We start from the raw sequence: 27726 nt of genomic DNA on the forward strand, positions 1-27726 counted from the left end.
CAAGTGCAAGCGCGTTAGAACAATGTCTAAGAATAGACTCAGACTGTAAAGACAAGTAAATGTATTTATATATCACCCCTTTCCGTTTTTTGCCACCCATGTTATTAATTCACCATCTTATTGATTTGACTTTTCCCATCCTATTTATCATATCACCTCCTTTTTTAGAATGTCTGGTCTTTCATCAAAAGTTGCCGGAGACGAATCGTTGGTATCTTCTCAAGCTATCCCAACACAACAACTGACATATCTCGAAGGACCCTTATTGAAGAAGAGCAGCCTCTACTCCCTAAAACAGAACAACAAAGCGTCGGCAATAAAAAGGATCTCGACCAATACATCCCTTTGCTGCTAATAGCCATCTTTGTATGGGCGTTCTTCACCTTCATCTTCAGTAATGGACAGATCCAGTCTTTGCGTGGTATACGAAGAGATACTACGGAGTTGCATAAGGTAGTAAAAGATTTGGTTTGGGAGGTTAGCCAGTTGAGAAAGGCCTTGGAAAAGGGCAGGGGAACTGATTGTTAGGAAATGATTCTTATCATCAAATCATGTACAAGGTTTTGATTGAGCATGAGCAGCGGCTCAGAAATGACGACTGCATGCAATGCAAAACCGGGGTTTTACACTGCACGTTAAACCCTATGGTGGGGAAGTAGACACATGCCTGCTAATCGGAAATGAAACTGTTTAGCACTACATCACTTATTTTCTCTTTCTTTGTCTGCGTGCTCATTGCAATATTCGTCTTCCACGTTGAATGGTTTGAATTTGTTAATGCTATTGTCCGATCCTTCGTCGGCTTTGAATTTTAAGGCATTCCTAGAATATGCCTCAAAGTGGAATGGTAGTAGTTGCAGGCACGGACTCAGAAGAGTTGTGTAAGTCCCCATTGTCATGATGGAAGATTGGGAGCCAGCAATACTTGCATACACCAGCATTTGTATAATCCAGTAAACTACACCACTTCCTGAAATCCCCTGACTTCTCCCAAACTCTGCCCTCTCCACAGCCTGGGATTTGTGGATATAGTACCCATGGTTGGCCATGCAGTAAGGGCAAGGTTTATCCTGCCCATATCCCCCATGATCCCTCTCAGACACCAAAAGTCTCTGAATGGCAGAAAGTAGAGTTTTATGGCCCTGGAAGTACTGCTGGATGATGGTATTGGTCACAATAGCGTCCGTTCGGGAGAGAGATTTGCTGTTGAGGATGTCGGGCAGTTAGATGCTCAAGTCTTTGGAAGTGGCTTTCTGCTCCAGGTTTCGGCCCCACTCCTGTAAAATCTGAGCACTTCTATCCGCTACGCTATCATATCCCGTTATCTCATCCCTCATACCATCGTTCATGATCTAGGTTGAAATCATGCTATCCTTCTAATTCGGGCAGAAGAGTGTCGCTTTTTCATGTGGAGCAATTCTTTTAGAGGAAGTAACTCAAGAGTCGTCTTTTTCGAGTATCGTGTAAATCGGCTATAAATGGTCCATACCATTGGTCAGCTGGACATGCCAAGGAATGTCTTGGTTGAGACTGCACAGGAGGATAAAGAGGTCGAATTCCGGATCATTGACGTTACTGTTGAGAGACCATCATCGTTGATGGGTAAACATCAGGCGGTAAAAGAACCGCGGTCTCTGAACAACCAAAGCTCCCGCATCGATTGTCTCGAAGGCTGCTCGGATGAGATCCCTTTCCTAGCAGGCGTGGATCAAGGAACCCAGGTTGCTCAACTGCTGTACTAACTGGTAACGGACAGTTCGTAACGAAGAAACAAATGCTTGAAAGTGCTTCTTTTGATTTCGAGTTGGATATTATCCTTCTTCACGATAGTGAGATCAGGTCTCTGTATTGTCTTAGCTTATGGAAGATAAAGCTGAAATGTTTGTCTCATTCGTCTATTGGGAATTCGTCTATTGGGAATTCGTCTATTGGGAAATTGGTAGATAATCCGGACTTTGCTTCGGATGATCTCTTGGCTTCCATGCAATCTTTGCAGTCTTAATTTTTAAAATCATTCTGACGTTGAAGGTACCGGAAAAGCAGTCCATGAACCTGATCCGGATTCCTAGGAACCGGCAAAGTGAGCACATCTTCTCTTCCCTCTGTCGGATATCCTTTCTGTACTGCTCGTGCTTGAGGGAGCTGTAAGCTCATTCTATGGTGTCACGACGCTATGCAGAAGTGACACCCGAAACCTCCACCTCTCTCGGCCGCCGAACCAAAGCACCTCCACCTCCGACGACCGCGGCCGATCGTCTAAATTCTTTTTGGTTTCTCGACCTCTCTCTTCGTCCTTCGGTCTCTCTCTCGCCACCCTTCTACCTTCCTGTCTCCCTCGAGCTATCTATACATGCTCTGGTCAGCATGCTCACCACCTCCTCGGGCCCCGTCCAGTACATGAGTCAGCAGTATGAGAAAGATGAGTAAGCAAGGAAAACTAGGAAAAGTATATAAACCGTAGTTTATAGTTTTCATAGTTTTCCTCAGAAAATCAATACTGTTGTCTTCTCTTACCTTGTCCCAGTCCCGTTGCCTCTTTCCACCTTCCAGACCTTCCAACGTCTAAAAGTCGCATCGGTCAGCCATTAGTCCGGCTCCTGTTCCCTTTCAGGCCTCGGCTATTCTGTCCTCGTCCTTCCTTCTCGCCACCCTCTTCGATTGAGCGTCGGGCTTTTACGCTGACCGGCGTGACGTCCCTGACATATGGTCTTGTTCAGACAACGACAGGTTGTGACGAGAGGATGTCGACAGATGAAAGTCATTTGATGTCGCAACTAAGCGAGCATGTGGGTTTTCAAAGGAGGATTTATTTGACGTGGCAGGTGGTACGCATACAAAAACGACAGCACCTTGACTAGCACGTTTGTCTTGCGTAGGCGCATGAATTGCATATGAGCAGATATCGCCCAAAGTTCCCACCGATCTGGCATGTACCAATTTGTCCACATGTATGCCCAGAAAGCCAGGAAATCCATTGACCTATAGATAGCATGTAAACTGACAATTGTCAAACTTTGCACATGAGATGGCTCACTTCATAAAAAAGATACATGCTTCTAACAGTCCGTGCATAGATGACTTGAGATGTTTTGCCCCAGACACCAGGAGTCTTCCGATGTGCGTGGAAGGTATCATGGAAAAGATTCAGCGCCTGTTGATAAAGTTGCCGGGGGGCAAAACTTCTCAAAGGCGCGCGTAAGGGCGTTCTCAGCCATCACAATACTTCTTGAGAATCCGCTAACGATTGGCCGGCATCTCGAAAGCGGTCTTCCAGGCTCATGGACTTCCAAGTCTCTCCAAAACCGTCTAAGACGCTGCCCTAGCGAGAGAAACGTATTTGACATCATCCTCTAACACGAATTACAGCTTGGCAACCTTGGCCAACTTGCTAATAGATTTAATAAATAAGGAAGAATCGGATGACGAAGAAAGATTGGGAATTCGTAAGCGAATCAGGTAAACTACGAGCCTATGATTCGGCAGGAGGGATAATAGGCCCAATGAGAGACAGAAGTGACAGATAAGGCGAGGAGAGGGATGTCGCTGGGTCTACTACCCTGGGGGGGCACTGGCAGAATATATCTTGCAGTGAATGCGGCTTTGGCGTTGATGATGGACTCGAATTAGTGCTTATAAATGGTGGACCTTCCGTGAGCCTTGCGTGGGGCCGCACATTCTCGAAGTTAGCCACCCTTTAATCATACAACTAGCAATGGGCTTCGACGTAGGATATTGGTCATATTCAACGCATTTCACTCGATGATACACGCCTTGACATGCCGTAGGCAGAAGGGTATACGAGCATCATGGAAGGTGCTCAAGGCCTAGCTGATTTCTGCCGTGTCTCTTATCCATATGGATTATTTTGGGTCGGATCTGGGGCACTTAACGCACTTGACTCAGGAATGCTGTGAGCCTTTTTCTATGCTGCAGGGCCAGGCTGGATCATGCCGTCTTTTCGTCGATACCATTGGGTCATTGCCAAGACGGTATTCTGTTATTCGGTTACGAATTTGGTCATCAGAGATCCAATAGTACTGGTTACCAAAGTCTTCGTGGATAACTGCCAATACATCCTTGGCCTTTGGGTTACTTGCAACACCAGAACTCAGGATTTCTCGGATACGCTCCTCCACCTCAAAAGGCACATCGATACGCTGATATTTGATGTGGGGAATAGCTTGTCTCGCTTTAACGGTGACAACACGTCGCTGACTGTTGTAGCGGATTGAGAAGCGACCGCGACATGGAAACCTGTCCATCCCCGTCCTGCCTTCTCGTCTTGCTTTGGGGGCTATAGATTGAGAAGGCGAAGATGAAAGTGGGACTGAGCATGAGGTATGGGATGTCGCTGCGAGGACATCATGGGCGAGCCTAGCTTTAGGCGCCAATGACGAGCTTTGACAACAGTCATATGTGACCCTCACAGAGCTGCCATCGACTTCGGTTTTATCTTGCCTGTACAGATGTTAGCCATGCAAACGGGGCGATAAGGATGAACTAACGCAAAATGATAGCCGTTACCAGAGTCAACACCGATCATGCTCTGCGCTAAATCTTTCGCAAACATCTCTCTATCTTTTCCCTCTATCGTCGGTCTCTGCGCTGCGGGCACCTCCCTGTCGCCTTGGAAGTTCATAGGTTTGTCATGGACCGAGGCTCGAAGCTTGATCTCCTCTTCAGAATCATTTTTATGCCCTTAAGTCGAAGTATTGGGTCAACACTGGTGGATATGACTGTGGATTGAAGCACGGAACGCGTTCGCGAGAGCTCCGAAACTGTCATACCTCTGGATTTCCTAATAAACGCTGCCAGCGTACCTTTCCTCTGCGGCTTCAAGACGGGCTTACTGCCGGCACCTCAATCTCTCCCCTCTCGATAGCTGCTGTTTTCTCCGGTTTCTTTCTTGCTCTGTTCGCGCGACTTCTTTCGCGGCCCAGATTAAGACCCCTGAGGCATTGTGCCTTCGGCTTTTCCCCGTCAGCAGGCAAAGGGAGATACGCGTGGCAGGCTACACAGATCATTTATTTGGCGGTATATAATCAGGGGCGATATGAATAGATGGATGGATAAAAAGAAGCAATGATGGAAGAAGAAAATGACGGACGGAACACGTTCGTTGTTAGTTTGTGTTTACATTTGGTTTATTTGTTTCTTCTTCTTTGTTTGGAAAACGGCCAGCGCCGCGTTCAATCGCTGATGAAGTCCAAAATATTCGTAGCACCACACCAATGTACCGTTCGTCGCAGCATACTCATTTCGCTAAAGTGCAATAACCTCTCCTGACTCTTTCTTCTGATTATTCTCAACAACCTTCACCAAGTCAACCTACTGCTCCTACCTCTTGAAAGGTGCAATCCAAAGCAACAGGCGGTGAAGACGAATCTTGGAATAAGTACTTCCCATTGATAATCATCGGCATCCTTCTCTTTACAATTCTCAACGACATGGCGAGACAAGGGAGTACAAAGTCTTAAAAGATGTTCAAAAAGAGATGAAGAATTGGAATATAAAGACGTGCCCTCCTCAATTCGGCCTGGCTGATTAAATCGCAATGAGGTCGACGTTGGGGAACGCCCACCTCCCCCAAATAAAGCCTCCGCACCTCGTTCCGCGTCCAAACTAGTCCATCTCCAATTGGCAGCGATAAATGGGTCGCTTGCAGAATGGAAGTCGGCCGAAGGCCAGGGATGCAATGTGATGATTACCATGACACCTTTCAAACTGTCCTTGGAACGGCTTGATATTGAACGAAGGCTGCATGGTTATTGTACACGTAAAGTGGTCATACTCTGCGCTAAGGAATTGTGCTGGGGTAGAGGGAAGTCACTAATGTCAAGAATCGTTTGCAAATGTTGTTGATCGCATGTTCCGGTAATAATGCCACGGTTACGCCCTGTACAGTTTCATTTTAGATGTGTTACAACTTGCCTTGGACTTGATAACCCCTTGGTCTCGGTTACATTTGTACATTTCAAACCATTTGGTATAAAGAGATAGGCTGCTTTAATGGGTGAGCAGCTTCTCATCGACAGCTTCCGTGGTCAATCCCTCAGCACCATCGCGCACTTCAAGGACCTGGAAATAACCGTCAGCATACGCACTTGGCTTGATCGAAGCATTGGCATACTTTTGCAGTTTCAGAAACTTGTTGGAAGTAGCTGAGGGAAGAAGCGTGGAGGGTCATAAGCTCAATAGGCGAAGTAGTTGGTGCCCTATGGATCCATAAGCGGTTTGCCATGTGCACTGCGAAAGCTATCGACTTACCAGTTGATCAAGAGAAGGGGGTACGATATCCGGCCATCCTTGTGTTTCTGCAGCATTCCAGTCAGTTAGCACCACAGAGCATCTAATAATCATTACATACAAGTTCATGCGCGAGTAAAACATAGCGAGGAGCATTCTCTGGCAGCTCTGCAGAGTCGTTAGTTACGGGGTGACATGTCGACCATCTGTAAACTTACCCTCAGCGATTTCCTCGATAGATTGACCCTCGAACTCCTCATCCACAGCCATGGTCAAGCTGTTCTTTATGATTTTGACTAGAAGGTATCCAGCCTTTTATTAGACATGATCACTATTAGAAAAAGTGCGCAAACTTGCCAGAGATGGCAGTGGTACCCTTGCTGTTCTTGAATCGGAACTGCTTGAGAGCGTCGAGGACGTCCTGAGGGATATCGACCGTTCGTGACTGAAAAAGATGTCATTATAGACCCCAGTCTTTTGCGAAGCGCTCACCATTGTTTTGCTAATACTCTTATAATTGTATTCTACGTGAAAATATGTGAAATGTCATGCTTGTTATCAGCATGTCGCTGTTCACTATCTAACCAGCTCTCGACGTCACCACAGTGCCTGAACGGGATCAATTTTCCTGTACATGATCGGCTGCAGGCTTGTTTGAGCAAAGGCATTCAACACGAATTTCGCATATTTTGTATTTTTCTCCTATACTCTATAGATTCTGACTATATCTGCAAGGGGCCACAGAACCACTCGCTCGACCGCCAGCAACCCTGAAACTGCATTCGAACAGCCAACATGGGTATCTCCTGGCTCCTCAAACCCGTTGCCCTCGTATCTACCGTAGCACTTTCAACCCTTGGTGTCTTATCAAGGCGCTACCAACGTGCGCGATTGTACTTTAATATCACAATCTATGTCTCCACTTTAGGCCTTATGAGTGTCTGGGGTGTGGTAGTTAGTATTTTGGCAACTGCTGCTGGTCAGGTATGTGCTTATTTGCACTGTGTGTGGATAGAAGTTGGCAAGAACGTGCTAATCTTTACCTCACAAATGGTGATATAGAGATTGAACATCAACTACTATGTGGCTAGATCACTCTATGGACTCAGTGCTCCTCTGCTTGGGATCAAGTTTGAGGTTGAAGGAGAGGAGCATCTTGAGGGGCTTATGACGGCTAGGGATGGGCAACACCAGGGTGCTGTGCTTTTGAGTAACCATCAGAGGTGCGTATAAGGTTGATTCCAGAAGCGAACTTTATGCTAATGAATTTATAGTTTCTTGGACATTCTGTATATCGGAAGAATCTTCCCCAAGCGGGCAGCCATTATGGCGAAGAAAGAGCTCAAGTGGACTCCTCTCCTTGGTCAATTTAGTGAGTACGGCGCCTATGAAAGCTTGTTCTAAACTAACAACAATTAATAGTGTCTCTCTCTGGAGCTGTATTTGTCAACAGAAAGAATAGACATGATGCAGTTAAGGCTCTTGCAATTGCTGGCGAGGACATGAAAAAGAAGGGTGTAAGTTTTGACGTCAGTTTAGCATACTGGCAACGCACTTACAAATAATTTAGGTGTCTCTTTGGATCTTCCCCGAGGGAACGCGTTCGTCATCTCCTGAACCTTCCCTTCTTCCTTTCAAAAAGGGGGCTTTCCACCTTGCGGTCCAAGCTCAAATTCCTATTGTCCCTATCGTGTGTGAAAATTACCACAGACTCTTTAACGGACGCACAAGATTTGATTCCGGTGTTCTCAAGATCCGAGGTATGAAGAAAAGCCGTTCACAACTGGATTAATATAACTGACACTGTGGTAGTGCTTCCCCCAATTCCCACAACCGGTTTGACTGTGGATGACGTTAGTTCTCTTGCCGAGTCCACTCGCGAAAGTATGCTTCACGCTCTCCGAGAAATATCCGAACCAGGACCCTCTTCTTCTATTTCTACTTCTTCTGCAGTCTCTCTTGCGCCCTCCATATCTGAAAACACCACCCAGCCTCCCGCCGGTGCCCCCATACAACTCGACATCTCCGAAAGTGGAGCTCTCCGCCAGCGCGGCGTTCCGTCTAGTGGTGTCTCTAGTGAATGGTCTGAGAGAAAGTTCGAGGCGCAAAGTGAGGAGACAACAGAGGATGAGATGGACGAGGACGCGGTTTTGTTGAAGAAGCCGAAGGAGAATCTGGCCTAAAGTGTAGCAGAGGGGTTTGTGGGAGGCCGGGGCTGGCCGTATTATCAGTGTAACGTAGCATGGGGCGTTCATGCATTGACACTGTTTGTATCCAATGGTTTGCTTCTTTTGGCGATACATAGTATGGCAAAGTGATGCATTGAGCACGGGAAAAGTGGAGAATATTAGAGGGTAGAAAGAACAAGCAAATAGAGACAGGACCCCCCTGTGAGCAATTAAATTGGGAATAAATAATGATGATGCGCGCGACACCTTACGAGTACTCGCTGGAATCGTCCATCTCTTCCATAACTTCCTTTATTTTACATTGATCCAGCTCGTATCTGCTATATTTCAATCTCCAACTTACACAGCACTTACACTACTGCCGCATATCCATCACACACACATTTAATCCCGGAAAAAAGGCGTTCAAAATGGCTATGGCCCCACCCCGCAAAGGTTGGTCCCCTTCCTAATTCACGTCACACGTATTCACTAACCTTGAAATAATTAGGCGAGAACTGGGAACTTCGCCAACAGCTGAACTCAGAGTACAGGGATAAGCGTGCAGATGCTATCAAGAGAGTCATTGCGAACCATACCATTGGCAAGGACTGTAGTGGTTTGTTTCCCGATGTCGTCAAGAATATGGTAAGTGTTTAACAACTCTTTGCTGAAGTCAATGTGGAAGGAAATTCAGGTAGAGCTGATATCCTGATCACAGCAAACAGATGACCTGGAGCAAAAGAAACTCGTATATTTGTATCTCATGAACTATGCGAAGACACAACCTGAACTCGTTATCCTTGCCGTCAACACTTTCGTCAAAGCGAGTTTGAGTTTGGCTTATTCCATCACTTCTGCTAACTTTTTTTTATGAAGGACACTGCCGACCCCAATCCTCTTGTCCGAGCTCTTGCCATCCGCACCATGTCCATCCTTCGTGCCGAGAAGATCCTCGACTACCTCGCTTCACCTTTATCTCGGTGCCTCAAAGATGAGAACCCCTACGTCCGAAAGACTGCTGCTCTGTGTGTCGCCAAAGTGTTTGACTTGAAGCCAGAGTTGGCTATCGAATACGGGTTCATTGAAACTTTGAGAGATCTTATCGGCGATGGTAACCCTATGGTATGTCATGTATCGATGAGCGTAGGAAGATGTCTGATCAATCGACAGGTCGTTGCAAATGCTGTTGCCGCACTGGGGGATATTCATGAGGCTTCTCTTAACCTTCCTCCCCCTCAACCTGGCTCGCCAAATGACGATGAATCTCCTAGCAGCGCCCGTCCCAACCAATCCCTTTTCATCATTGACCCCCCTACCCTTACCAAACTCCTTGTCGCTTTGAACGAATGTTCTGAATGGGGTCGTATTGCCATCCTCACCACCTTGGCGAGGTATAGGACAAATGATGAGAAGGAGAGTGAACATATCTGTGAAAGAGTAATGCCCCAGTTCCAGCACGTGAATGCGGCAGTTGTGTTGGGTGCGGTAAAGGTGATCATGATTCATATGAAGAATGTCACCAGAGAAGATCTTTTGAAGTCTCTTACTCGAAAAATGGCTCCTCCATTAGGTGAGCTCGACCTTCATTTATTAAAGAATTATTCACCCGGTTTAACTAACAACGAACAGTCACCCTTATTTCCTCACCGCCCGAGGTGCAATGGGTCGCCCTTCGTAACATCAATCTCCTCTTGCAGAAACGTCCCGATATCCTTGCCAACGAGATGCGCGTCTTCTTTTGCAAATATAACGACCCTTCCTACGTCAAGGTGGAGAAGCTTGAGATTATGGTCAGATTGGCGAACGAGAAGAATGTGGACACTTTGCTGGGGGAGTTGAAGGAATACGCGTCGGAGGTTGATGTCGATTTTGTTCGCAAGGCCGTCAGGGCGGTTGGTCAAGTTGCTATCAAGATTGATGAGGCTGCTGGACGATGTGTCAGCGTACTGATGGAGCTGATCGAGACAAGAGTTAGCTATGTCGTACAGGAGGCTGTCATTGTCGTAAAGGTAAGCTTCACTGCATGGGTATACCTGGATGAGGCTAATCCTTTGACAGGACATCTTCCGAAAATACCCCCACTCATACGAAGGTATCATCCCCGCGCTCTGTGCCAATCTTGAGGAATTGGATGAGCCTGAGGCCAAGGCCTCTTTGATTTGGCTCATTGGCGAGTACGCAGAGAAGATTGAGAATGCGGATGAGTTGCTGGGGGCGTTCTTGGAGACTTTCAGAGAGGAAAGCTATACTGTACGGACTCATCATGATTTCACTAATCGCACACTGACTCATTGTCTTTGTAGGTTCAACTTCAAACTCTTACAGCGATTGTCAAGCTGTTCCTCAAGAAGCCTGATGAAAGCCAGGCTATTGTCCAAAAAGTGCTCCAAGCTGCTACGAAGGACTGTGACAGCCCAGACGTCAGAGATAGAGCTTACATATACTGGAGATTGCTGTCATCCGACCCCGCTGCCGCCAAGGTAGGTCAATATCTACCTCTTGATCCATGCGAAGCTCTAATGCGTGTGATATAGTCTGTTGTTTTGTCAGTCAGACCACCTATCAGCCTTCCTCAAACCACTGTCTCTCCTGCAATCCTTGAGGAGCTTATTGGTGAAATCGCGACATTGGCGAGCGTATATCACAAGCCTGCGGCGACGTTCATAGGCAAAGGTCGTTTGGGTGCAGACGAGATGCACAAGAAGAGCTTGGAGTATGTCTTCTTCTCATTCAAACCTTGTGCTGATAAGCTAACCTATGCTGGACAGTGCTGAAGACGATATCTCACGCGAAAAGGCCCTTCAAGCTGTCGTTGCTGGTAACCAAGCCGAAAACCTGCTCGACTTTGACGACGAACCTACTCCTACCAACGGCGAATCTTCCATCCCTGCTCCGGGTTCAGGTTTGGGCATCTCTTCTCAGGCTATTGCGAGCGCAGCCAAGAGCACGAACCCGTTAGATGAATTGATGGACTTGTTCTCCACTGCTAGCATGACAACGCCAGTCGTTCAACCTGGCCAGCCTGCAGCTCAAGCTCAAGCGTCAGCTCAGAGTTCAGGAGGTTTGGGTGGGCTTGACGGATTGGCAGGGCTGTCTAGCCCGCCGCAGAGTGTATCGCCGCAACCTGCAGCTCCGCAAAACCAACAACCGCAGGCGGCGGCTCAAGATGATTTGTTGGGACTGTTTTAGATGAATAACTGAAAATGTATGTTGATATGGGTTTCCGGCGTCTGAGCCTATCATTGGTAGCTCTCTGCGTACTTCTGAGGCCCAATAATCACTCGTATTTAACAAAATGATGAGTTGCGTCCGAGAAATGCTAACCCTGTGTGGCGCCGTGTCATGTCTCAGTCTGTAGTACCACTCATATTGACAGATTTGGCTGACCGTCCAATTTTATTCTCTCGACCACAGACATGGACGGCGGGGCAACTGATGGACGCGTGGGCAGGAAAAAAACGTGTTGAGGGGTCCTTTGGCAGTGATTCTGGGGCAGGACGCAATTGCAAGACGAGAGGCATACAGATAAAAGCCACATCCACTCATAGATGGTAATGATATGTCAATCGCCAATCGCTTCGGGTTTGCACTATAGACGACATAGACCGATAATGATACACTCACTGCTAGCTACCCTTCTTGTCAGCATTGTAGGTGCTATAAGCCCTTCCGCTAGACCGCCGACCCACTCCAAAACCCTCCAGCCTTTATTACCTTATCGAATTCCTCATATCCCCTCTCTTGACCACACAATGCTTAGTCCTTTCCCTATTGCAAGGGACCGCCCTACTCTTCGCAGAAGAAACAGTGAGGCCAAGCCTCTTGGGAGGATGTACAGCCAATCTGAGCTTATAGGATGGGATAACGAAGCGAAAAGAGCATTGAATTGGGAGCTTCAAATCGCATATGAAGGGCAGACGTTTTTTGATGGGTGGGACTGGTTCACAACGATAGGTGAGTGACTTGAATCTGAACAATCTTGCTAAAAGCTGCTTGTCGATAGATCCAAGTCATGGCCGTGAGTCAAGATATTTCGTTAACAGGAGAAATAAAGAAATATTGACGCTCGGACTTCTTAGTCGTGACCTATGTGGATAATGCAACAGCTTTCAAGGATGGTCTTGCGTTCTGGACAAGCGATGGAATACCAGGTATTCAAGTAGATCATTGGTCTGATACATCCATCGGTGACAACAGGAACTCTGTCCGAATCACTACCAAATCACTATTTGAAGGCGGTCTGTTCATTATCGATTTGGCTCTGATGCCATGGGGTTGTGGAGTTTGGCCAGCATGTAAGTGCTTTGGGTTCTGCTGCATAGATCAACGCGATATACTGGTGTACTAATTACCTTGGTTGGTCAGTTTGGACATTAGGATATGAAGGGACTTGGCCTGAGACAGTGGGTTTTTATGCTGAGATAGGCTTGGCCCAATACTAATGATACCGCAAGGGAGAAATTGACATTATCGAAGGGATTCAATCAAATACCAACAAGTGAGTAGTGTTGTGATGCCATGCATTTGTAATCACCTCCTAGCTGACAGACTACAATTCTTAGTCAAATGACTATGTGAGTAGAGCCCTCTAAGGGTATGTGGATCGTAGAACTGAGGGGATAGAACAGACATACGATGCCAGGATGCTCCATTAATTACAGCACCAGTAATCTGTACTTGGGCACTTTAACAGTAAGCTGTTTTCCTTTTTTTTCTGAACATATAAATTGATTCCTTTTTTAAAGAACCAAGATTGTGATTCATCTACAGGTCACTAACCACCTTTCTTCCACAAATTCTGTGTGCAATCTAATAATGTGACTGCAGGCGGCAGTGGCTGCTCCATTATTTCCGCTTCCAATTCGTCGTACGGGATGTCATTCAACTTGGCTGGTGGGGGCGTATTCGCAATGAAATGGGATACGGATGGGATTCGCATGTGTCAGTCTCATGTCGGAACTTTGTTTCTTTGGATCAAGCTAAGTCAGTGGTTAGGGAACTGGAATAGAGCAATGATACCATCCGAGTCAGTTGGTTCTTGAAAGCTCCTCTTTGGTTTGGTCTTAAGAAAGCTGATGAGGCGGAGGTAGCATCATTGCGGAGACGCCTGATCCTGACTTTTGTGGGTTGGGCATTTTTCCCATCGGATATCATTAGATAACGTAGGGATTTTTAGGGGGTCTACCAGCAGCTACGTGGGACGCATCCATCTGTGATCTTGAGTCCTTCTTCAAAGCCCAAGTTTTGGTGCTCAACATCAACCTCTGCGGCGATTGGATCAACAGCGTGTGGAATCGTAAGCCCTTCATTCTCTCTTGCCGTCTTCCCCCACTACTTTGATCTGACATGGACAAAAAAATAATCTATTATAGAATACCCTTACTGCCCTGGCACATGTCCCGAATACGTCTCCAACCCACTCAACCTCAATAACACCGTCATGCTCATCAATTACGTCAAAGTGTATCAACAATCGGACGCAGTAGTGACAATCCAGCAGGCGGAGACGAACTCGAACCTGACAGGCGCTGGAGGGCCGATTGGGGTGACTAATGGGGTTGCTGTTCGTGGGGTGTGGTGGGGGATAGCCAGAGAGAAGATGTTGGGGATGGTACCGGTGTTGTTAGTAAGGCTTTTATTTGCAGGCTGGATGTAGGCATTCAGGCTGGAGAGGGATCATTTCATACTCTATACCCTTAAGTAATGTGCTTTTAATATAGAGCTACTGACTCTGTGCTTATCTCAATGTATATCCTTGTTCATTCTCTCGTTGACAACGAACTTTCTACGCTATGCACCAACTTCTGACGCCTTCTTACAGCCCATCTTACCGAACTCGACGTATGTTTTGCCAGTTTTCCACCATGTAATGGGGTTTTCGAAAAGCCTTGTTAACCGAAGAATTAGATCCAATGTCTCCGTTACTTTGGTTTCTGTCATTCTTAGTTTAGCTACACATTGAACACCATTCAGCCAGTGGATGATCCAACATCTGATCTACTACTACATTCGAGTTGTCCTTGTGCATGCCTAACATCGTGCGCTTTTTATTTAACTTTTGCCTGCCTTTTGTTTTCGGTAAAAACCGGGGATCACCGAAATGAGATCCGAGATGTCGGACTTATTTATCACGCTCTTCGCTGCTATACTACGTATTCTCAATCGGTCATCCAAGCTGCCTTTTTCAGCGCTTCGCATCTCCTCAACGGCCCACAGCAGCATCAACCGGGACAATGACAGACGTATCGCAGTCTTTGCACACTCTTCTGGAAAGAGCTCAAAAGCAAGATCCGCTCGGAAAGCTCATAAACGAAGCCCTCGTCCTCATCGAGTCTGTCATTGATATCCTTGGGTGCGTATTTAGCTTGTGCAATTTGGATCGATTGTTGATGCCGGATTAATGTAGGGAGGAAGCTGTGGCTATCTCTTTTAATGGAGGTAAAGATTGTATGTCTACCTGCAAGCTGCTTATTGCCATTGCTACTCACGGCTAATTGTTTGGTGATTCACTCAGGTACGGTGTTGCTGCACCTCTATGCTGCTGTCCTGTATGCCCGGCATACTCCTTCCCTCCCACATCATCTACTTCCCAAACCTTCACCAAATATAACGATCCCCCCGCTGCCGTCTCGTGCCCCGCAAGAACCTCTTTCACCCCAACCAGTTCTCCCACCTTCCTTGCCAGCATGTACACCCCCTTCTATCACCCCACCAACCTCCAACCCCTCCCCACCCTCTTCACACCCTCACTCCACCCACCACCACCCGCCAACCGACCTTCCATACCCACCAATCCGTTCAATATATATAACGGCTCCCAACCCTTTTGCTGAACTCGACGAGTTTGTACTTTCATCCTCCAAGCTGTATGGACTGGATTTGTACAGATTTGGAGGAGGTATGAAGGCTGCTTTGGAGGAATGGCTGGGATGCGGAGGAGGAAGGGGAGTAAAAGGTGTTCTAGTCGGTATAAGGCAGGGTGATCCCAATGATGGTCAGTTTATTACTATCTACTCACTCTGCGCGGTCATTGACGAAAGCGCGCAGCTGTGGATATAATAGCACCCACCGACCCTTCTTGGCCCCAGTTCATCCGCGTCCACCCTATTCTTCATTGGGCGTACTCAGATGTATGGAACTTTCTCCTTGAACTTCAGGTGCCATACTGTATACTGTATGACCATGGCTACACATCATTGGGTTCAACGACAAATACTTTGCCGAACCCATTGTTGAAGAGCGGAAATGTGGAAGGGGGATGGGAACCGGCACATAGGCGTAAGTCGGCGACTGGAACCTTTGAAAGACCAGTACTAATAAGGGAATTAGTAAAAGATGCAAGCCAAGAACGTGCTGGAAGGCACTGAAAAAACAGTCTTTGACCAGCGGCGAAATACATAGCATGGCAGTAATACTGTAATTCATAGATTAGACGGAGCCTATACATGTAGAGTAGTAATGGAAATGAACATGCGAGGAAGATGATTCAAGTGGTAATGATGGCAGGCGTCAACTATTTATGGTCGAGATGAGAAAAGCTCAGAAGAACTATGCATAAACACTTTTTTCCCCTTCTACCCAAATGAATTTCCCTATAATGCTCTTGCTTTGAATCCCATCTTGTATTCGTCAAATGCTAAAGCTCCAATCCCTTTTTCTTTTCTATAAAACGCCACTAATAACCAGAACTAAGAGACTATATACCTGAAAAAAAAAAAAAATGGATGAATGAGATCTCTCTGCCCAAAAAAAAAGACTTAGAAAAGAATTTTCCAACTCAGACCCCAAGGCCATTTGACTTCTGGCCACCACCTTCTTCACTAACCCCAACCAATAAAGAAACAAAGGGAAAAAAAGAGAAAAATATTAACTTAGTGCCTACCCAGCTTTCCATCGTCCATACTAGCTCTTCCACCACCTGGGCTAACCGCCGCATTTGAACCCAAACCCGAGAGGCTGAACCCACTCGGACTCCGCCTCACGGGCTCCCCATCCTCGTTCTCGTCATCAACCGTCAAATCTTCCGCCATCTTCGCCAACTCATCACCCACCGGGGACAGCGTTTTCGTCTCTTCGTCTGAATCGTTCTGACCATCCCCTCCGCTCAGTGGGCTGCTCCCCAACTTCTCTTTCCCGCCCAAAGTACCAACGCTCAACATCCTATTTCCAGTCGCGGAAGTAGCATGTTGGGGAGGGATCGCATTGGCAAAGTAATCCTGCCCTTGCCTGACTTTCGGTGAATTGTCAGGCTTACCCTGTAACGCCCCACCTGGAGGACCGGCATACTGTCCATATCCAATAGGCCCGTTAGGAAACGCTTGCGTCGTAGGTGTGCCCAGTGCGGCTGAACCGGCTTGTGGGTGATTACTAGAAGTAGAAGGGAAGCGGTTAACAGGAGCTCCAGGAGCAGGGTTGAGGAAAGGGTTGTACTGGAATGCACCGGGTGATGTGACAGGTATGCCTGGCGAAAATGGTCCAGCGGCAGGAGACATGAAATGAGAGGCGTGCCCATGAAGAGGGGGCGTCTCGGGATAATTGAAAACGAACCCAGGCATGGAAGGTGTCATAGGAGGGAGACCGCGGGTGTGAAGTGGTGATATGGAATTCCCGTGTTCCATATGGAAGGGAGGCATGGAGATGGGACCGGGATGGTGCGGATGACGGAACACGGGAGTGTGAGAGCTAGGCGGTGATTCGCCGTGAGGAGGGGGATGGCCATGCCCTGGGGCGGCGTGAGTCTGTAAAGAAGTGTTCAGACTCCAAGGGAGCTTGGCGATGGGGGAAGTGCTACTAGGCTTGGTGGAAGGAACTGAGGTGTCGATCGGAGTAATGCCATTGCTTTGGAGCATATCCTTGACGCCTTCCGGGATGCCAGTCAGATGGTCCTGGATACCCATTGAAGTGGGCTCGCCAGATACCGAGTTTCTGGCACTACGTTGAGAAACTTCAGGGTGGATGTCCCTCTCCAAGTGAGCACGAATCCGGAAACCACCGATCTCGCGGCTACGACTGGTCAGATATGACTTAAAAAAAGTTAAAGCTTTAGACCACTCACTCATTGAACAAAAGAACAGCTCTTGTGGCATCGGCCTCGGTAGCGAACAATGCAGTCCCGAATCCTCTAGGCTTTCCGTGGGCATCGGTGGCAACGCTTTTACTTGATCAGTACCGTACTCCTCACGAATGGGAAATGAAAACCTACTCTGCTCGAATGATGGTTCCCGCAGGCCTTAACATATCTTTCAGATCTTGCCATTGCATCGACAAAGGCAACTGCGACTATCAATCAGCGTACGCGGTGGGATCTCCAAGATGACCGACTTACGTTTGAGACAAAAATCACTCGGTCATGCAACGTGCTAGGAGGACCCAATCCCATCCCCTGGTTGGCCAGCCCTTCCAATTGAGGGATCGGCGCCGCCGCCAATCTGCCCGCACCTCCATTCGGACTCTGTGCTGGTACCTCCCCTACAATCGCAGGTGCCATGGCATCAACAGCTGGCGCAGGTTTTATACCGGCAAACAAGGAAGGAGGAAGGGGGCCAAGCGTACCTGGTGGAGGTGCACGGCTTCCACCAGGAGAAGGAGGTTTGACGCTATCACTGCTGGATGTAGGCCGCGAAGCAACCATATTAGGCGACGTACTTGGGAGAGGGGCCGCTGTAGAGTCAAAACTTGTGAGGGACGCTCCAAAGGGTGTGAGAGACTCCCGGCGAGCTGCGTTGACACTTGCAGGCATAGCGGCTCCAGTACCAGATGTGAGAGATCCAGCAAGAGGTGACTGACTAAGCGAGTGGAAAGCAGTAAGACCCGTATTTTGTACGCTGAGTGGAAGAGACGGGGCTCCGAAGACAGAAGGAGGCGATTGCGCCCCAGGTATCGGTGTCGAGCTCGTCAGATTCACAGCACTTGAACTCGATGAGATACCCATGCCTCCGGGTATCAGGCCACCGGCGGCCGAGAATGGTCTTGAACTAGGTATTTGTCCAGGGAGCCAGCCTTGGCCAGATTGAGGGGTGATGTGGCCCGGGATGGAGAAAGGTGTATGAGAGGGACCAGGGAAATTATGAAAAGAGTACAAGGCGGAGCGAGGATTGGCGTTGTGGTGAATGGGATGGGACTGGGGTTCATACTCTGGCGGGAGGCGGTCAGGTCGGACTTCAAGAGTCCTTGTCTGCCAAGTGTAACCGTTGTAGCGATCTGTTTTGGGTTAGCATAGAATGCTATAAGGATCAGTCAACCTACCTATTGCTCGTGCTGCATCTTCCCTACTGCCCATTAAAACGGTACCGTATCCTCTACTCCTGTTATCCGGCCCCAGACTGACGTCCGCTCTCAATACCGTTCCTGCTTTTCTGAAAAGATCTTTTAGGTCCTGCCATCGAACTCTATACGGGAGCTAATACAAAGTTAGCAACTTTCAGTGCGCAGCAAGCAAATAGATTTACGTTCCCCACGAAAAGGTTGACTCGCCCGTCACTACCAACTGCCGAAGGCAAAAGATTGGTCATTAGTGGCGTTACAGAACGGTTTACTAATGAGTCTGCCATTAATGCTGTTTTTCCCGTCGTCTGCTGGAGGAAGAAGGTAGCTCACTGTCAGAGTTAAAGTCCGAAGGAGGAGGTGGTGGTGCGTTGGCTATTGCAGCGGCAATGACAGCATCAATCTCTGCCGAGGTCGGAGCACGGGAACTCGCACCGCTCATGTCTGTCATAGTGACCTGTGTTGACGAATTTGGGTGAACATAAGTATATTCCCACCACCTGATTGCAATACTTACTACAGAGGACTGTCCTTTACCTGACCTTTCGAGTATGACGGGGTTCGCCCCATGTGCAGCCGCTTCTTCGAAGGCCGCGGCGGCCTCGAATAAGGACGACATGTGGGAAGAAGCTGCGAATGTAGAGTGGATATTTTGACTTCTGGGGAGAAAATAGTCAGCAGTTGTGAATAAGGTGGCTGGACGATAAGAGGTGTGGTAGAAGCGTTGTGGGTAGAGCGTGTCTTCCTAGCGTGCTTTTCTGGTTTTCGACTCTTGACGCTTCAAGAACGCCTATGACGACACCGCCTTTGCTGGGTATGGTTTGTGAAGAAAGGAGGAAGGAGGACGTACGGTTGACTGGACTGCGACGTAAAGAGCGGTGACGAGCTAGAATGCTGGGTTGGAAGGAGGATGGAAGAAAGAATAAGAGACGGTAGGACTTGCAGTGGTGAGACTTGAGTAGACTAATTATCGGATCTCGCCAATTCCGTTCAAAAACCACCCCCATATACCGCAGACACGTCATCCCCACTCAGCCACGACTTCCATGTCGCATTTCTCATCCTTGTATGCATGCATTTATATCACTTAACTGCGTGCAAAGTACACGTTAATTCCCACAAACACAGCCTTTTTAGCGCTTTGCGACGATATGTGGTATCCATTAAACATTATACATTCCCACTCCGCCATCAGGGCCCCGTGTGGAACGTACTGGGGCCTCGTGCTGCTGTAGCGCTTCTCTGTTAAAGCATTTCACGCCGGGCAATACCGGCAGCGGCCAAATAAGTGCATACCATCAAGCAATCGTGCCATCAAGGATATATATCTCGTGCTGCAGACATTTTATTGACCGCGGACCCAGATCTGGTCAGATTCAACTTCGAGCATCGTTAGGCTTCTGTGCCGCAACGCCACTACTACAACTGGATCTGCCTTTCTGTCAGTAACGGACCAGCGATACATCCAGCTTTCTGATTGCTGCTCAGAATCTGCACCTGAATCTTGCACCAAACTCTGTACCAGACTCGCACAATAGCGCGGCCGCCGGTGTGGCATGCAGTTCCGTTTTTCACCGACAGAACTGTCCGTTGAGCCCACATGCTCCTTTGTTGGCGGTCGGGAGATTGTTGTTCCAACAATCGTTAGATTAGCGAACGAGCAGAAATATCATTTATTTATTGATAAAGATCGGCAATCGACCTCCATTCGTAAGTATCAGGCGCGGTGTCGACCTATCAATTCACATGAATTCGTCATCTATAAGCAGACATTTATCAAGGAAAATGTAATTAATAGGCCTTCAGCGCTCGACTTGCAACCAACCCATAATGCAAAAGGCCATATCTAGCAACCGAAACGACTAAAACCATCCCAATCCACGCATCCACCACCCACTCACAGCTTCATTCCCTGCTCTAATTTCAGCTTTTATTCCCAACCCTCGCACCTATTCAATTTTGAATTTATTCCTTCAATAACAGTCAACTTCTCATCTTGATTAGCATACCAACGAGTACTTCTACTTTACCGCTCAGCTTGAATGTGCCCTTTGAAGAGTTCTGTACATTTGCCGATATCATGATGTCCCTTCATGTTGCTCTGGGTTTAGCTTGAACTACAGCAGACATCTTCGGCGAAGATACTCAAGCAAGCTCAGTAAACCAAAGAATAATTAACGATGAGTGGCACAATTGAGGGAGCGACGGTAGTAAGGAGGGATTGTGAATAGTAGTGACGGGGCGGGAGGAAGGGCAGTGGACATTGCAGAAGTGGTGGGGAAGGTTAAATAGGCTGTTTTAAGAAACTAAAGAAGGGTACGATGAATGGATGAATATGTTCTAGAAAGCTGTTCGCACTTAGTCAAGTTTGATAATGGAGCAAGACTGTTGTCATGTATGAATTCTGCAAATCTTTCCGTGTCATATTTACTACAAACGCTCCAGCATCGCTACGACTGGCTATCTTACAACGTGGGGGTTTTCTGATAAAAAGGCTAATTCAACGTTTTCTGAGCGGGGGAACACAACATCAAAAGACTAAATGCACATTGGGAGGGGTCGAGTACCGGCTCGACATATATCATGATACAACATTTTACTTGTTCTGTATTGTATCAATAAAAAGTAAAGAAAGCCTACAGTTAAGCACTTACAAAGTTGAAACCATACCTGGTGTTGGAAGGGCTGACAGTACCGAGGTAGCTGTTGGTGGGAGGCGAGTTGGCGATACCGTGCGAGGACCTAGCGATGTGGGCCAAGTCGACGCCTGCAATTAAGGACAAGTCAACATATGTAAAAGTGGAGATGGATATGAAAACCAACCCTGCTTCTTGTGAAGGACGCCCTCCCTGTAGAGCCTCATTTTCTCTCTCTCCTCTTCACTGACCGCGCTCATCCTCCTCCCCATCCCAGGCCTATCGCCAGAGTCAAGGCTGCTCATGCTATCAGTGGGGCTTGTAGCAATGTTACTCTGGCCCTGAATACTCCCTCGTTTGCGAAGGTCCATGGGCTTAAAGTCATTGCCCGCGTCGGTGACAGGCATCGCACCGACAGGATCATTGATTTCTTCATCGAGATCAAAAACATCGGAAGAGGGGAGTTCGTCTAGAGCGGCTTCAGCCTCGGCCTCGCCGTCAAGACGGCCTGAAGCTTCGTCATCGCCTTTACGGGCGGTAGATCCCCAGTTATGGGCGCCATCGCCATTCTTGTGGTTCCACTGGGTCTTGTCGAGACCAGTGCGGGAATGGCGGTCCTTGAGAACGGCAGCAGGGTATTGGTTGCGCTGTTAGGTCAGTGCGTAGAGAAGTGAGATGGAAACAAGGGATAGGTGGAGCGAGAAGGAACGGCGGGATGGGACAAGTCGTAGATGAAAGAAGAGTAAAGGGAGAAAAGATAGGAGAGGAGTGGTGTAGTCCGATTGATACGTGGTCACGAGGACATACAATAAGGGCACAGCATGGCGGCAGATGACATTACAGGAGGTAAAGATACCACGGTGATAAGGCACATTTACGTGAGGGCATAGGAGACAGTGGTAAACAGCGCATAAAGGGCATGCAGCCAAGCAGTGGTGAATGGGATTAGAGAGGAAGCGGAAAGACAGTTGTTAGCCTAGTCCAAACCTGGTGTACGCTCCACTGCGGTATAGAGAAAGAGACGTCACCGGCTCCGCAGGGCAGTGGAGCGGCCAAAACTCACCTCAGTCCTAGTCATGATGGCAGGCGTCAGAGTAGTTGTGTTCGTTGGCTTGTTGGAGTGATAATGTGTGAAAGAAAGAAGAGGTTCACTTGGACAGAAAGGATCGCAGTCCGTTGTCGGCCGAGGTGTATATATACGTGGGAGGGACAAAGTATCGAGTCGAGCTGTGATAGGTCATCTGTTGTCGTCACATCACAACAGAGATCGGGTGCAGAGCCAGGTCACAAGGCCTCGTAGCGGTTGCGGCCGGGCTCGCATTTCCCCGCGGGGTCAGGGCTATCAACCAGGCACGGCTCGGCATCGGCATTTCACCTCGATCACCGCAGATTGGCACCGCCAACTTGAGATCAACAAGAAGATATGCATCCGATCACTGCAGACGCTTCTCTACTATCTCTATGACCTCTCTCATTTTACAGCTCGTCGTGATGCACAGGTGGCGCATACTTTAATATATCGGAGAGTTCTACAGAGAATTAGTACAGCTGACATACATGAAAAAAATGTTTGACTTACTCTGTCTAGTCTCTGGGGATACTGCTGTGGGGAAAACAACAGAATATTCAATAAACATGTCTCCGGGCGGAATGTCCATGTACGATGGCATCTAATAGCACTGAGTCAGACTCGCAAAACAATTGGAACGCTAGAATTCTTACACCCTCTCCTTCGATCACCTCTACTTCTCCAGGCTGGGTCGTTCCTGTCCGTGACAATGTAATTGTACGACCATCAAGGTGCGTCAAGCGTCTTTCAAATCCAAGCAATGCCTGTTGCCAACACTTCAGCCAAGTTCCTTCTCTTTCCATCAAACAAGCACGTACCTCAGCCACACTTAAAGTTACCCTTCCCAAAATCCCATTCTCTTTCCTCCTCCACGCCCCTTCACCCTCATTCAACTTACTCCTAACCCTTACCACCACATCGCCCGCTTCCATATCAATCTGTTCATCCGCTTCTCCATGGAAAATCTCCTCGAACCCTTCGGGTGCACCGGCAGGAATGTGTAAGGCGAGAGTGTGCTGGGTTTGAACAGTCTTTTCAGAGCGGCAGACGTGGCATGAGCGAGTGATTTGTTTGCCTTTGCCGTTACAATGAGGGCATCTTTCAGGTAAAAGCATTAGTGGATGAGCCGGCTGAGAGGATTGGTAGCGATCGATGACTCACGTCATTTGGACATTGGTGAACATTCCGGGGAAGACCTGATGTCGCTGAACGACCACTCCTTGTCCTCCACACTTGTTACATGTATGAATATCCTTCTCAGATTCTGCTCCTGATCCGTGACAATGAGGACAGATGACTCGTCGAGGTATTTGGAACTGCAATCAGTAAGCACTGGCAACTATTCAAAAAGCTTCATTTAAGGAGAACGAACCTCCAACGTTCTGCCCGTGTACATGTCCGCCAAGGAAACTTCAACATTCGTGATCAATCCAGGACCCTTCTGCTCTTGTGCAGCACCTACGAATATCAAGATCAGTAAATCATCTCCCACAATAAAGGGCATCAATCGCCCCCCCTCACCCCATCACCTCGTTCACACAGCTCCTCGCTAGTCCTCTTCCCATAGCAAAGTGAATGAAGACTAACCTCCTCCAAAGAATCTGGCAAACGGATCTTGGCTTCCACCAGACTTTTGAGCTTCATGTTGTTTCAAACCCTGCTCGCCATGTCTGTCGTAAATCGTTCTTGTCTCAGAGCTTGACAGAACTTCATAAGCTGTATATAATCACCGTCAGCCCCAGAGCGTGCGAATACATTAACCATATCGTCTGACCTTTAGAAACTTGGATGAATTTTTCATGGGCCGCCTCATCAGGATTAATATCGGGATGATATTTTTTTGACAATTTCTGCAATGAAACTCAGCTCTCATGCTCTCATCTATCACCTACAGCTGTTATTCTCCCCTAGATGTATACTCACCCGATATGCCTTCTTGATATCAGCGTCTGAAGCGTCCTTTCTCACTACAACACGTCTCCATTAGCATATCACTACTCCGCAGAAAAACGCGTAAACGTCGACGTGGAAACCTCCACTTTTTGCTCCCCCACTTGTCCGCTTAAAAAAGAAAAATAAAAACTCACCTCCTAAAACGCTGTAAAGGGATTCCGCCAAGCATCCGCCTAGTAAGGCTAATGTCAGTAAGAAGAAGAGAGTTGTAGGGAGCATTATTTATCTGCAGTTTAGAAATGAGGCCAAGACAAAATGTGGGCTTTGATAAAAACGAACAGTAGACGGTTCGCGCATCATCGAAGGCGCGTCTTCCTCTTCTCTTCCTTGGTTGTACGGGATCAAATACACGTGGCTAACACCGGTTATGACCGTATCACTTTTGCCGCCATCGTCAATTCGGGAGATGCCTGTTGGCCCACCTGGTCATCATGTCTTTTTGCTTTTCTTTGTTGGAGTACTTCTATATCCAATACTGAATTTGAATATGAGACGGTAAAGAAAAAGTATGACAGACAAGGAGGATCTACAAGAACGAACCAAAGTGGCTAGACAAGAGTATAGAGAATACCTATCGCTTGCACAGCAACTCCAAGGAGATCTCCGAGACGACGCTGAACAACTTCGGGTACAAGAAGGCTGGGATGAAGATACATGGAATGGTGTTGAAGAGTGGGTTGATGATGTGGGAAGTATATGGAGAGCTTTAAGAGTAAGTTTTAACTTTGATTTCGTATCATCTAAGCTTGACTAATGCGACATTACAGAGAAACCGCTATGACCCAATCAAGACACACTCATTCCTCCTCTCAGTCCTATCGACCCGTCTTTCTCTCTCTTTACACAGCCCTATCCCTTCTATTCTACCATACTCCGACTCCCCCCTCTTCTACATCCTCCCGCTTCCTTCACACACCGATAAACTCAACAGACCAATTATCGTTCTCACCGCTCGCGAAATCGTTAGGGACGAACAAGGAATGCTGGATGATATCAAGGAATGGATATGGTGGGCTTTAGAAATGAGTAGAAGGACGGCGAAGGACTGGTGGAGTAGAGGGATGTGGGATGGAAGTGGGGTGGATGGGTATGGGAGAGGGAAAGGAAAAGCGAGGGGCGAAGGAGGGGAAGGGATTGTCTTGTTGGTTGATGCGGCCGGTGCGGGATATCGAAATCTTGTAAGTGCAATAAAAGCGACGTATCCATTCATGCCAGGGACATTATAAATTGAAGCAATTGTTTGTTTCTAGGAGGTTGATCTACTGCCTACACTACTTTCTGTAGGACATAACAGCTTCCCAGGCCTCATCGAAGCGGTATACGTGATCAACGTTGGATGGACAGGACGAAGCATGTGGGCTGTCGTCAAGCATTTGCTCCCAAAATCTGCTTTAGAAAGGGTTGCATTCCTCGACACGAAAGAATCACTAGCCGAAGTATTTGAATTGGACAAGATTCCACAAGGTATGTGCATAGCAGTGTCCCGTGTAATTGTGTGATCTCCAGTAACGCTGTACACAGCATACGGTGGCGACAGTCCTTACACATTCTCGCCCTCTAATAATCCCATCTACGCATACTATTCCCACCATTCAAGTCATTCGTTTATTGCCTCCATTTCCAGAAGCACATCATGCACCTCCATAGCAGACGTATACTACACAGCGCGCAACACGCCTTTTCCGAGCCGCCGAACGTCTCCATTGATTAGTAGGCAGAATAGCGCTTCAAGTGGTGTGTTGAAAGCCATGTTTCGAGCGGGTTATGGAAATGATTTGAGAATGACCAAGAGTCGTGATGAGAGATCTCGAAAGGTGGAAGGAGATGATGATGCCGATGAAGAGGATGAGATGACGAGAGTCATATCTGCACCTGATGTCGCTGCCGCACGCCCGATGACTGGTCCTATAGCACAGCCCTTGGCAGAACCGGAAGATCCGCAACCGATTTTATCTAGAGCAAGTAGTACCCTCACGTCAAGGAGTAAACCACCTACTCGAGCTCCCTCGTCCGCAGCGGTCTCACGCATCAAATCCCTCTCCGACTTTCATCTCTACCTCTCACCTTCTCGATTAGCGCGTATTGATCTTCTCTCCGACTCTTCTGATTCGGATGATGAGCCTCCCCCTCCACCTTCTATCCCTTCGCTTCCTCGTCGCAAAGTGCTTCGCCCGGCGTTGTTGGAAAAGAGCCTAGGGGGAACGCCTGACGAGCGCGAGAAAAGGTCTAATAGACCTGCTTTGCGATTGATGGGCCTTCCAGGTCATTTGGCGGATGATGATCCTGTGAGAAGCTATTCAGGAAGATTGCAGATGCATCATGCAAAGTGGCTGGAGGGATGGAAGGGAACTCCGGAAGAGCTTGGACTGGAAGATAATCATAAGATTGGCGGTGTAGAACATGAGGGAGAGGAAAATGCCCCGATTCCGAGAACAATATCCGTATCACCACCTATTGATCGTCCTCCTTCACCTTCCGGCACTCTCGAGCCATCCCCATCACCCTCTCCTATCCATTCTCCCACAATGACACCACAACCTCATGACATCCAGCCTTACTCCACCTCAAATCCTTTCTTTGGTTATCCAGTAGTGCAGTCTGGCAACTCCATAAGGCCCAGATATCCTCGTAACAGGAAACGTGATCTTGTCAAGACGCTCTTGTTCCTTTTCATGTTAAAGTTACAGAGCTGGAGGGACTCTGTTGAAAGAGCTCTGGGCTTGGACCGTCTACGCATCCCGTCGCTCTCCCAACCTTACTGCTCTTCTTCACTTTATACTCCTGGGCCTAACAACAGAAACCCCGTCGAGGGTCTTGTTCGTTCTGCGGCAACGTCCCATACGTACTCGAAGCAAGTCGCAAAATATAGAAGGTGGGATAAAGATTGGTGGTGGATGATCATTGGGATGTTGTTGTTGAGAGGGACGTGGGGGAAAATTGTGCTGGCGCCGTTGGAGGCATTAGGACTGGGGTTGTCTGAGTGGAAGGCTATATGGGGAGCAGTATGACACAAGAGCCGCGTGGTGTGATGGAGGGAGTGCTCCTATATTTTGTTGTGGTAACTGCTGTTGAGTCGTTCATGTGTACTTGCCAGGTTGTATTCATTGTCATATGCAATTTGTGATGTTGTCATGCCCCATCATACATCAGCCTTTCAGTGTTTCCTGACGCAAGCCACTGTCGATGGATCAATGCGCGTAAATTACATGACGAGTTAATGATGCTTTCATCAATCAGTCAAGTCTGTAAGGCTGGGACCAAATGAGACCAACAATAACTTCACTGAAATCAAAAAGAGGGAAGCTAGGTCATGCTTGTTATATTATAATACCCTTCTAAGAAGCCACAAGAAGTTCTGGGAGAATTGATTGCGGTGGGCTTCAGTTGT

The 27726-nt window shown here is 47.8% G+C and overlaps 11 protein-coding genes and 3 non-coding genes; 8 read left to right on the forward strand and 6 right to left on the reverse strand.

Annotated features, from left to right (window-relative positions):
- Positions 1-53: 53 nt before the first annotated feature.
- CNAG_07975 (hypothetical protein) lies at positions 54-698 on the forward strand. XM_012193502.1 has 2 exons: positions 54-207; positions 258-698. Exons 1-2 carry the CDS (start codon positions 170-172, stop codon positions 526-528), a joined length of 309 nt encoding a protein of 102 aa, XP_012048892.1. The 5' UTR covers positions 54-169; the 3' UTR covers positions 529-698.
- A 220-nt stretch (positions 699-918) lies between these two features.
- CNAG_12387 lies at positions 919-2416 on the reverse strand. Its single transcript, XR_001045646.1, has 2 exons — positions 1537-2416; positions 919-1472 (listed from the first exon to the last, which is right to left on the reverse strand). It is a non-coding gene; the product is annotated as a hypothetical RNA (non-coding RNA).
- Positions 2417-2504: 88 nt separating this feature from the next.
- On the forward strand, positions 2505-2947 carry CNAG_12388. XR_001045647.1 has 1 exon: positions 2505-2947. It is a non-coding gene; the product is annotated as a hypothetical RNA (non-coding RNA).
- On the reverse strand, positions 2709-5109 carry CNAG_05245 (hypothetical protein). The gene is made up of 3 exons (XM_012193410.1): positions 4506-5109; positions 3035-4458; positions 2709-2979 (listed from the first exon to the last, which is right to left on the reverse strand). The coding sequence occupies exons 1-2, from the start codon at positions 4637-4639 to the stop codon at positions 3900-3902; spliced, it is 693 nt and encodes a 230-aa protein (XP_012048800.1). The 5' UTR covers positions 4640-5109; the 3' UTR covers positions 2709-2979; positions 3035-3899.
- Positions 5110-5525: 416 nt separating this feature from the next.
- On the reverse strand, positions 5526-6790 carry CNAG_05246 (hypothetical protein). XM_012193411.1 has 7 exons: positions 6739-6790; positions 6604-6691; positions 6465-6542; positions 6368-6414; positions 6268-6314; positions 6131-6215; positions 5526-6078 (listed from the first exon to the last, which is right to left on the reverse strand). Exons 1-7 carry the CDS (start codon positions 6739-6741, stop codon positions 6007-6009), a joined length of 420 nt encoding a protein of 139 aa, XP_012048801.1. The 5' UTR covers positions 6742-6790; the 3' UTR covers positions 5526-6006.
- A 129-nt stretch (positions 6791-6919) lies between these two features.
- On the forward strand, positions 6920-8589 carry CNAG_05247 (lysophosphatidate acyltransferase). XM_012193412.1 has 6 exons: positions 6920-7230; positions 7309-7469; positions 7521-7618; positions 7669-7763; positions 7817-8006; positions 8059-8589. The coding sequence occupies exons 1-6, from the start codon at positions 7042-7044 to the stop codon at positions 8427-8429; spliced, it is 1104 nt and encodes a 367-aa protein (XP_012048802.1). The 5' UTR covers positions 6920-7041; the 3' UTR covers positions 8430-8589.
- Positions 8590-8702: 113 nt separating this feature from the next.
- Positions 8703-11997, forward strand: CNAG_05248 (clathrin binding protein). XM_012193165.1 has 10 exons: positions 8703-8870; positions 8926-9062; positions 9136-9240; positions 9294-9539; positions 9588-9987; positions 10047-10426; positions 10476-10667; positions 10721-10897; positions 10952-11130; positions 11186-11997. The coding sequence occupies exons 1-10, from the start codon at positions 8846-8848 to the stop codon at positions 11604-11606; spliced, it is 2262 nt and encodes a 753-aa protein (XP_012048555.1). The 5' UTR covers positions 8703-8845; the 3' UTR covers positions 11607-11997.
- Positions 11998-12028: 31 nt separating this feature from the next.
- CNAG_07976 (hypothetical protein) lies at positions 12029-14174 on the forward strand (the record flags this gene model as incomplete). The annotated part of the gene is made up of 13 exons (XM_012193503.1): positions 12029-12371; positions 12421-12435; positions 12497-12712; positions 12783-12820; positions 12872-12915; positions 12980-12991; positions 13046-13109; positions 13163-13187; positions 13245-13358; positions 13413-13443; positions 13508-13539; positions 13594-13713; positions 13790-14174. 13 exons carry the CDS (start codon positions 12029-12031, stop codon positions 14071-14073), a joined length of 1338 nt encoding a protein of 445 aa, XP_012048893.1. The 3' UTR covers positions 14074-14174.
- A 378-nt stretch (positions 14175-14552) lies between these two features.
- On the forward strand, positions 14553-15993 carry CNAG_07822 (FMN adenylyltransferase). XM_012193166.1 has 5 exons: positions 14553-14769; positions 14824-14864; positions 14932-15411; positions 15465-15695; positions 15747-15993. Exons 1-5 carry the CDS (start codon positions 14651-14653, stop codon positions 15782-15784), a joined length of 909 nt encoding a protein of 302 aa, XP_012048556.1. The 5' UTR covers positions 14553-14650; the 3' UTR covers positions 15785-15993.
- Positions 15942-19733, reverse strand: CNAG_05250 (telomere maintenance protein). XM_012193167.1 has 9 exons: positions 19531-19733; positions 19198-19339; positions 19014-19137; positions 18866-18951; positions 18663-18816; positions 17743-18617; positions 17620-17690; positions 17473-17568; positions 15942-17420 (listed from the first exon to the last, which is right to left on the reverse strand). The coding sequence occupies exons 2-9, from the start codon at positions 19297-19299 to the stop codon at positions 16289-16291; spliced, it is 2640 nt and encodes an 879-aa protein (XP_012048557.1). The 5' UTR covers positions 19300-19339; positions 19531-19733; the 3' UTR covers positions 15942-16288.
- Positions 19734-19844: 111 nt separating this feature from the next.
- Positions 19845-21071, forward strand: CNAG_12389. Its single transcript, XR_001045648.1, has 2 exons — positions 19845-20390; positions 20487-21071. It is a non-coding gene; the product is annotated as a hypothetical RNA (non-coding RNA).
- On the reverse strand, positions 20832-22616 carry CNAG_05251 (hypothetical protein). XM_012193413.1 has 4 exons: positions 22380-22616; positions 21504-21963; positions 21335-21447; positions 20832-21285 (listed from the first exon to the last, which is right to left on the reverse strand). Exons 1-4 carry the CDS (start codon positions 22392-22394, stop codon positions 21277-21279), a joined length of 597 nt encoding a protein of 198 aa, XP_012048803.1. The 5' UTR covers positions 22395-22616; the 3' UTR covers positions 20832-21276.
- Positions 22617-22723: 107 nt separating this feature from the next.
- Positions 22724-24621, reverse strand: CNAG_05252 (chaperone regulator). XM_012193414.1 has 10 exons: positions 24473-24621; positions 24309-24352; positions 24160-24235; positions 23973-24101; positions 23758-23843; positions 23547-23701; positions 23204-23483; positions 23039-23149; positions 22896-22986; positions 22724-22845 (listed from the first exon to the last, which is right to left on the reverse strand). The coding sequence occupies exons 1-10, from the start codon at positions 24555-24557 to the stop codon at positions 22793-22795; spliced, it is 1110 nt and encodes a 369-aa protein (XP_012048804.1). The 5' UTR covers positions 24558-24621; the 3' UTR covers positions 22724-22792.
- A 141-nt stretch (positions 24622-24762) lies between these two features.
- CNAG_05253 (hypothetical protein) lies at positions 24763-27476 on the forward strand. XM_012193168.1 has 4 exons: positions 24763-25050; positions 25106-25516; positions 25589-25802; positions 25860-27476. Exons 1-4 carry the CDS (start codon positions 24847-24849, stop codon positions 27344-27346), a joined length of 2316 nt encoding a protein of 771 aa, XP_012048558.1. The 5' UTR covers positions 24763-24846; the 3' UTR covers positions 27347-27476.
- Positions 27477-27726: the final 250 nt, after the last annotated feature.

The sequence above is a fragment of the Cryptococcus neoformans genome, chromosome 4 (assembly GCF_000149245.1).
Source record: "Cryptococcus neoformans var. grubii H99 chromosome 4, complete sequence".
In the NCBI taxonomy this organism is placed as follows: domain Eukaryota; kingdom Fungi; phylum Basidiomycota; class Tremellomycetes; order Tremellales; family Cryptococcaceae; genus Cryptococcus; species Cryptococcus neoformans.

Coding starts and splice junctions, on each gene's coding strand:
- CNAG_07975 (XM_012193502.1), top strand. CDS start 170: ATGTCTGGTCTTTCATCAAAAGTTGCCGGAGACGAATC. Junction 208..257: donor AAAGTTGCCGGAGACGAATC/GTTGGTATCTTC, acceptor CATATCTCGAAG/GACCCTTATTGAAGAAGAGC.
- CNAG_05245 (XM_012193410.1), bottom strand. CDS start 4,639: ATGAACTTCCAAGGCGACAGGGAGGTGCCCGCAGCGCAGAGACCGACG. Junction 4,459..4,505: donor GGTAACGGCTATCATTTTGC/GTTAGTTCATCC, acceptor ACATCTGTACAG/GCAAGATAAAACCGAAGTCG.
- CNAG_05246 (XM_012193411.1), bottom strand. Junction 6,216..6,267: donor CCCCTTCTCTTGATCAACTG/GTAAGTCGATAG, acceptor ATGGATCCATAG/GGCACCAACTACTTCGCCTA. Junction 6,079..6,130: donor AAGTTTCTGAAACTGCAAAA/GTATGCCAATGC, acceptor GGTTATTTCCAG/GTCCTTGAAGTGCGCGATGG.
- CNAG_05247 (XM_012193412.1), top strand. CDS start 7,042: ATGGGTATCTCCTGGCTCCTCAAACCCGTTGCCCTCGTATCTACCGTA. Junction 7,231..7,308: donor TGGCAACTGCTGCTGGTCAG/GTATGTGCTTAT, acceptor ATGGTGATATAG/AGATTGAACATCAACTACTA. Junction 7,470..7,520: donor CTTTTGAGTAACCATCAGAG/GTGCGTATAAGG, acceptor ATGAATTTATAG/TTTCTTGGACATTCTGTATA.
- CNAG_05248 (XM_012193165.1), top strand. CDS start 8,846: ATGGCTATGGCCCCACCCCGCAAAG. Junction 9,540..9,587: donor TCGGCGATGGTAACCCTATG/GTATGTCATGTA, acceptor ATCAATCGACAG/GTCGTTGCAAATGCTGTTGC. Junction 10,898..10,951: donor CCGACCCCGCTGCCGCCAAG/GTAGGTCAATAT, acceptor CGTGTGATATAG/TCTGTTGTTTTGTCAGTCAG.
- CNAG_07822 (XM_012193166.1), top strand. CDS start 14,651: ATGACAGACGTATCGCAGTCTTTGCACACTCTTCTGGAAAGAGCTCAA. Junction 14,865..14,931: donor TTTTAATGGAGGTAAAGATT/GTATGTCTACCT, acceptor TGATTCACTCAG/GTACGGTGTTGCTGCACCTC. Junction 15,696..15,746: donor ATGGGAACCGGCACATAGGC/GTAAGTCGGCGA, acceptor TAAGGGAATTAG/TAAAAGATGCAAGCCAAGAA.
- CNAG_05250 (XM_012193167.1), bottom strand. CDS start 19,299: ATGTCGTCCTTATTCGAGGCCGCCGCGGCCTTCGAAGAAGCGGCTGCA. Junction 17,691..17,742: donor GAGTGATTTTTGTCTCAAAC/GTAAGTCGGTCA, acceptor TGATAGTCGCAG/TTGCCTTTGTCGATGCAATG. Junction 17,569..17,619: donor GGAACCATCATTCGAGCAGA/GTAGGTTTTCAT, acceptor ATCAAGTAAAAG/CGTTGCCACCGATGCCCACG.
- CNAG_05251 (XM_012193413.1), bottom strand. Junction 21,448..21,503: donor CGTCCTTCACAAGAAGCAGG/GTTGGTTTTCAT, acceptor CCTTAATTGCAG/GCGTCGACTTGGCCCACATC.
- CNAG_05252 (XM_012193414.1), bottom strand. CDS start 24,557: ATGCTCCCTACAACTCTCTTCTTCTTACTGACATTAGCCTTACTAGGC. Junction 24,236..24,308: donor ATATCAAGAAGGCATATCGG/GTGAGTATACAT, acceptor GTTTCATTGCAG/AAATTGTCAAAAAAATATCA. Junction 23,844..23,972: donor TGCCAGATTCTTTGGAGGAG/GTTAGTCTTCAT, acceptor TGATATTCGTAG/GTGCTGCACAAGAGCAGAAG.
- CNAG_05253 (XM_012193168.1), top strand. CDS start 24,847: ATGACAGACAAGGAGGATCTACAAGAACGAACCAAAGTGGCTAGACAA. Junction 25,051..25,105: donor GTATATGGAGAGCTTTAAGA/GTAAGTTTTAAC, acceptor GCGACATTACAG/AGAAACCGCTATGACCCAAT. Junction 25,517..25,588: donor GTGCGGGATATCGAAATCTT/GTAAGTGCAATA, acceptor GTTTGTTTCTAG/GAGGTTGATCTACTGCCTAC.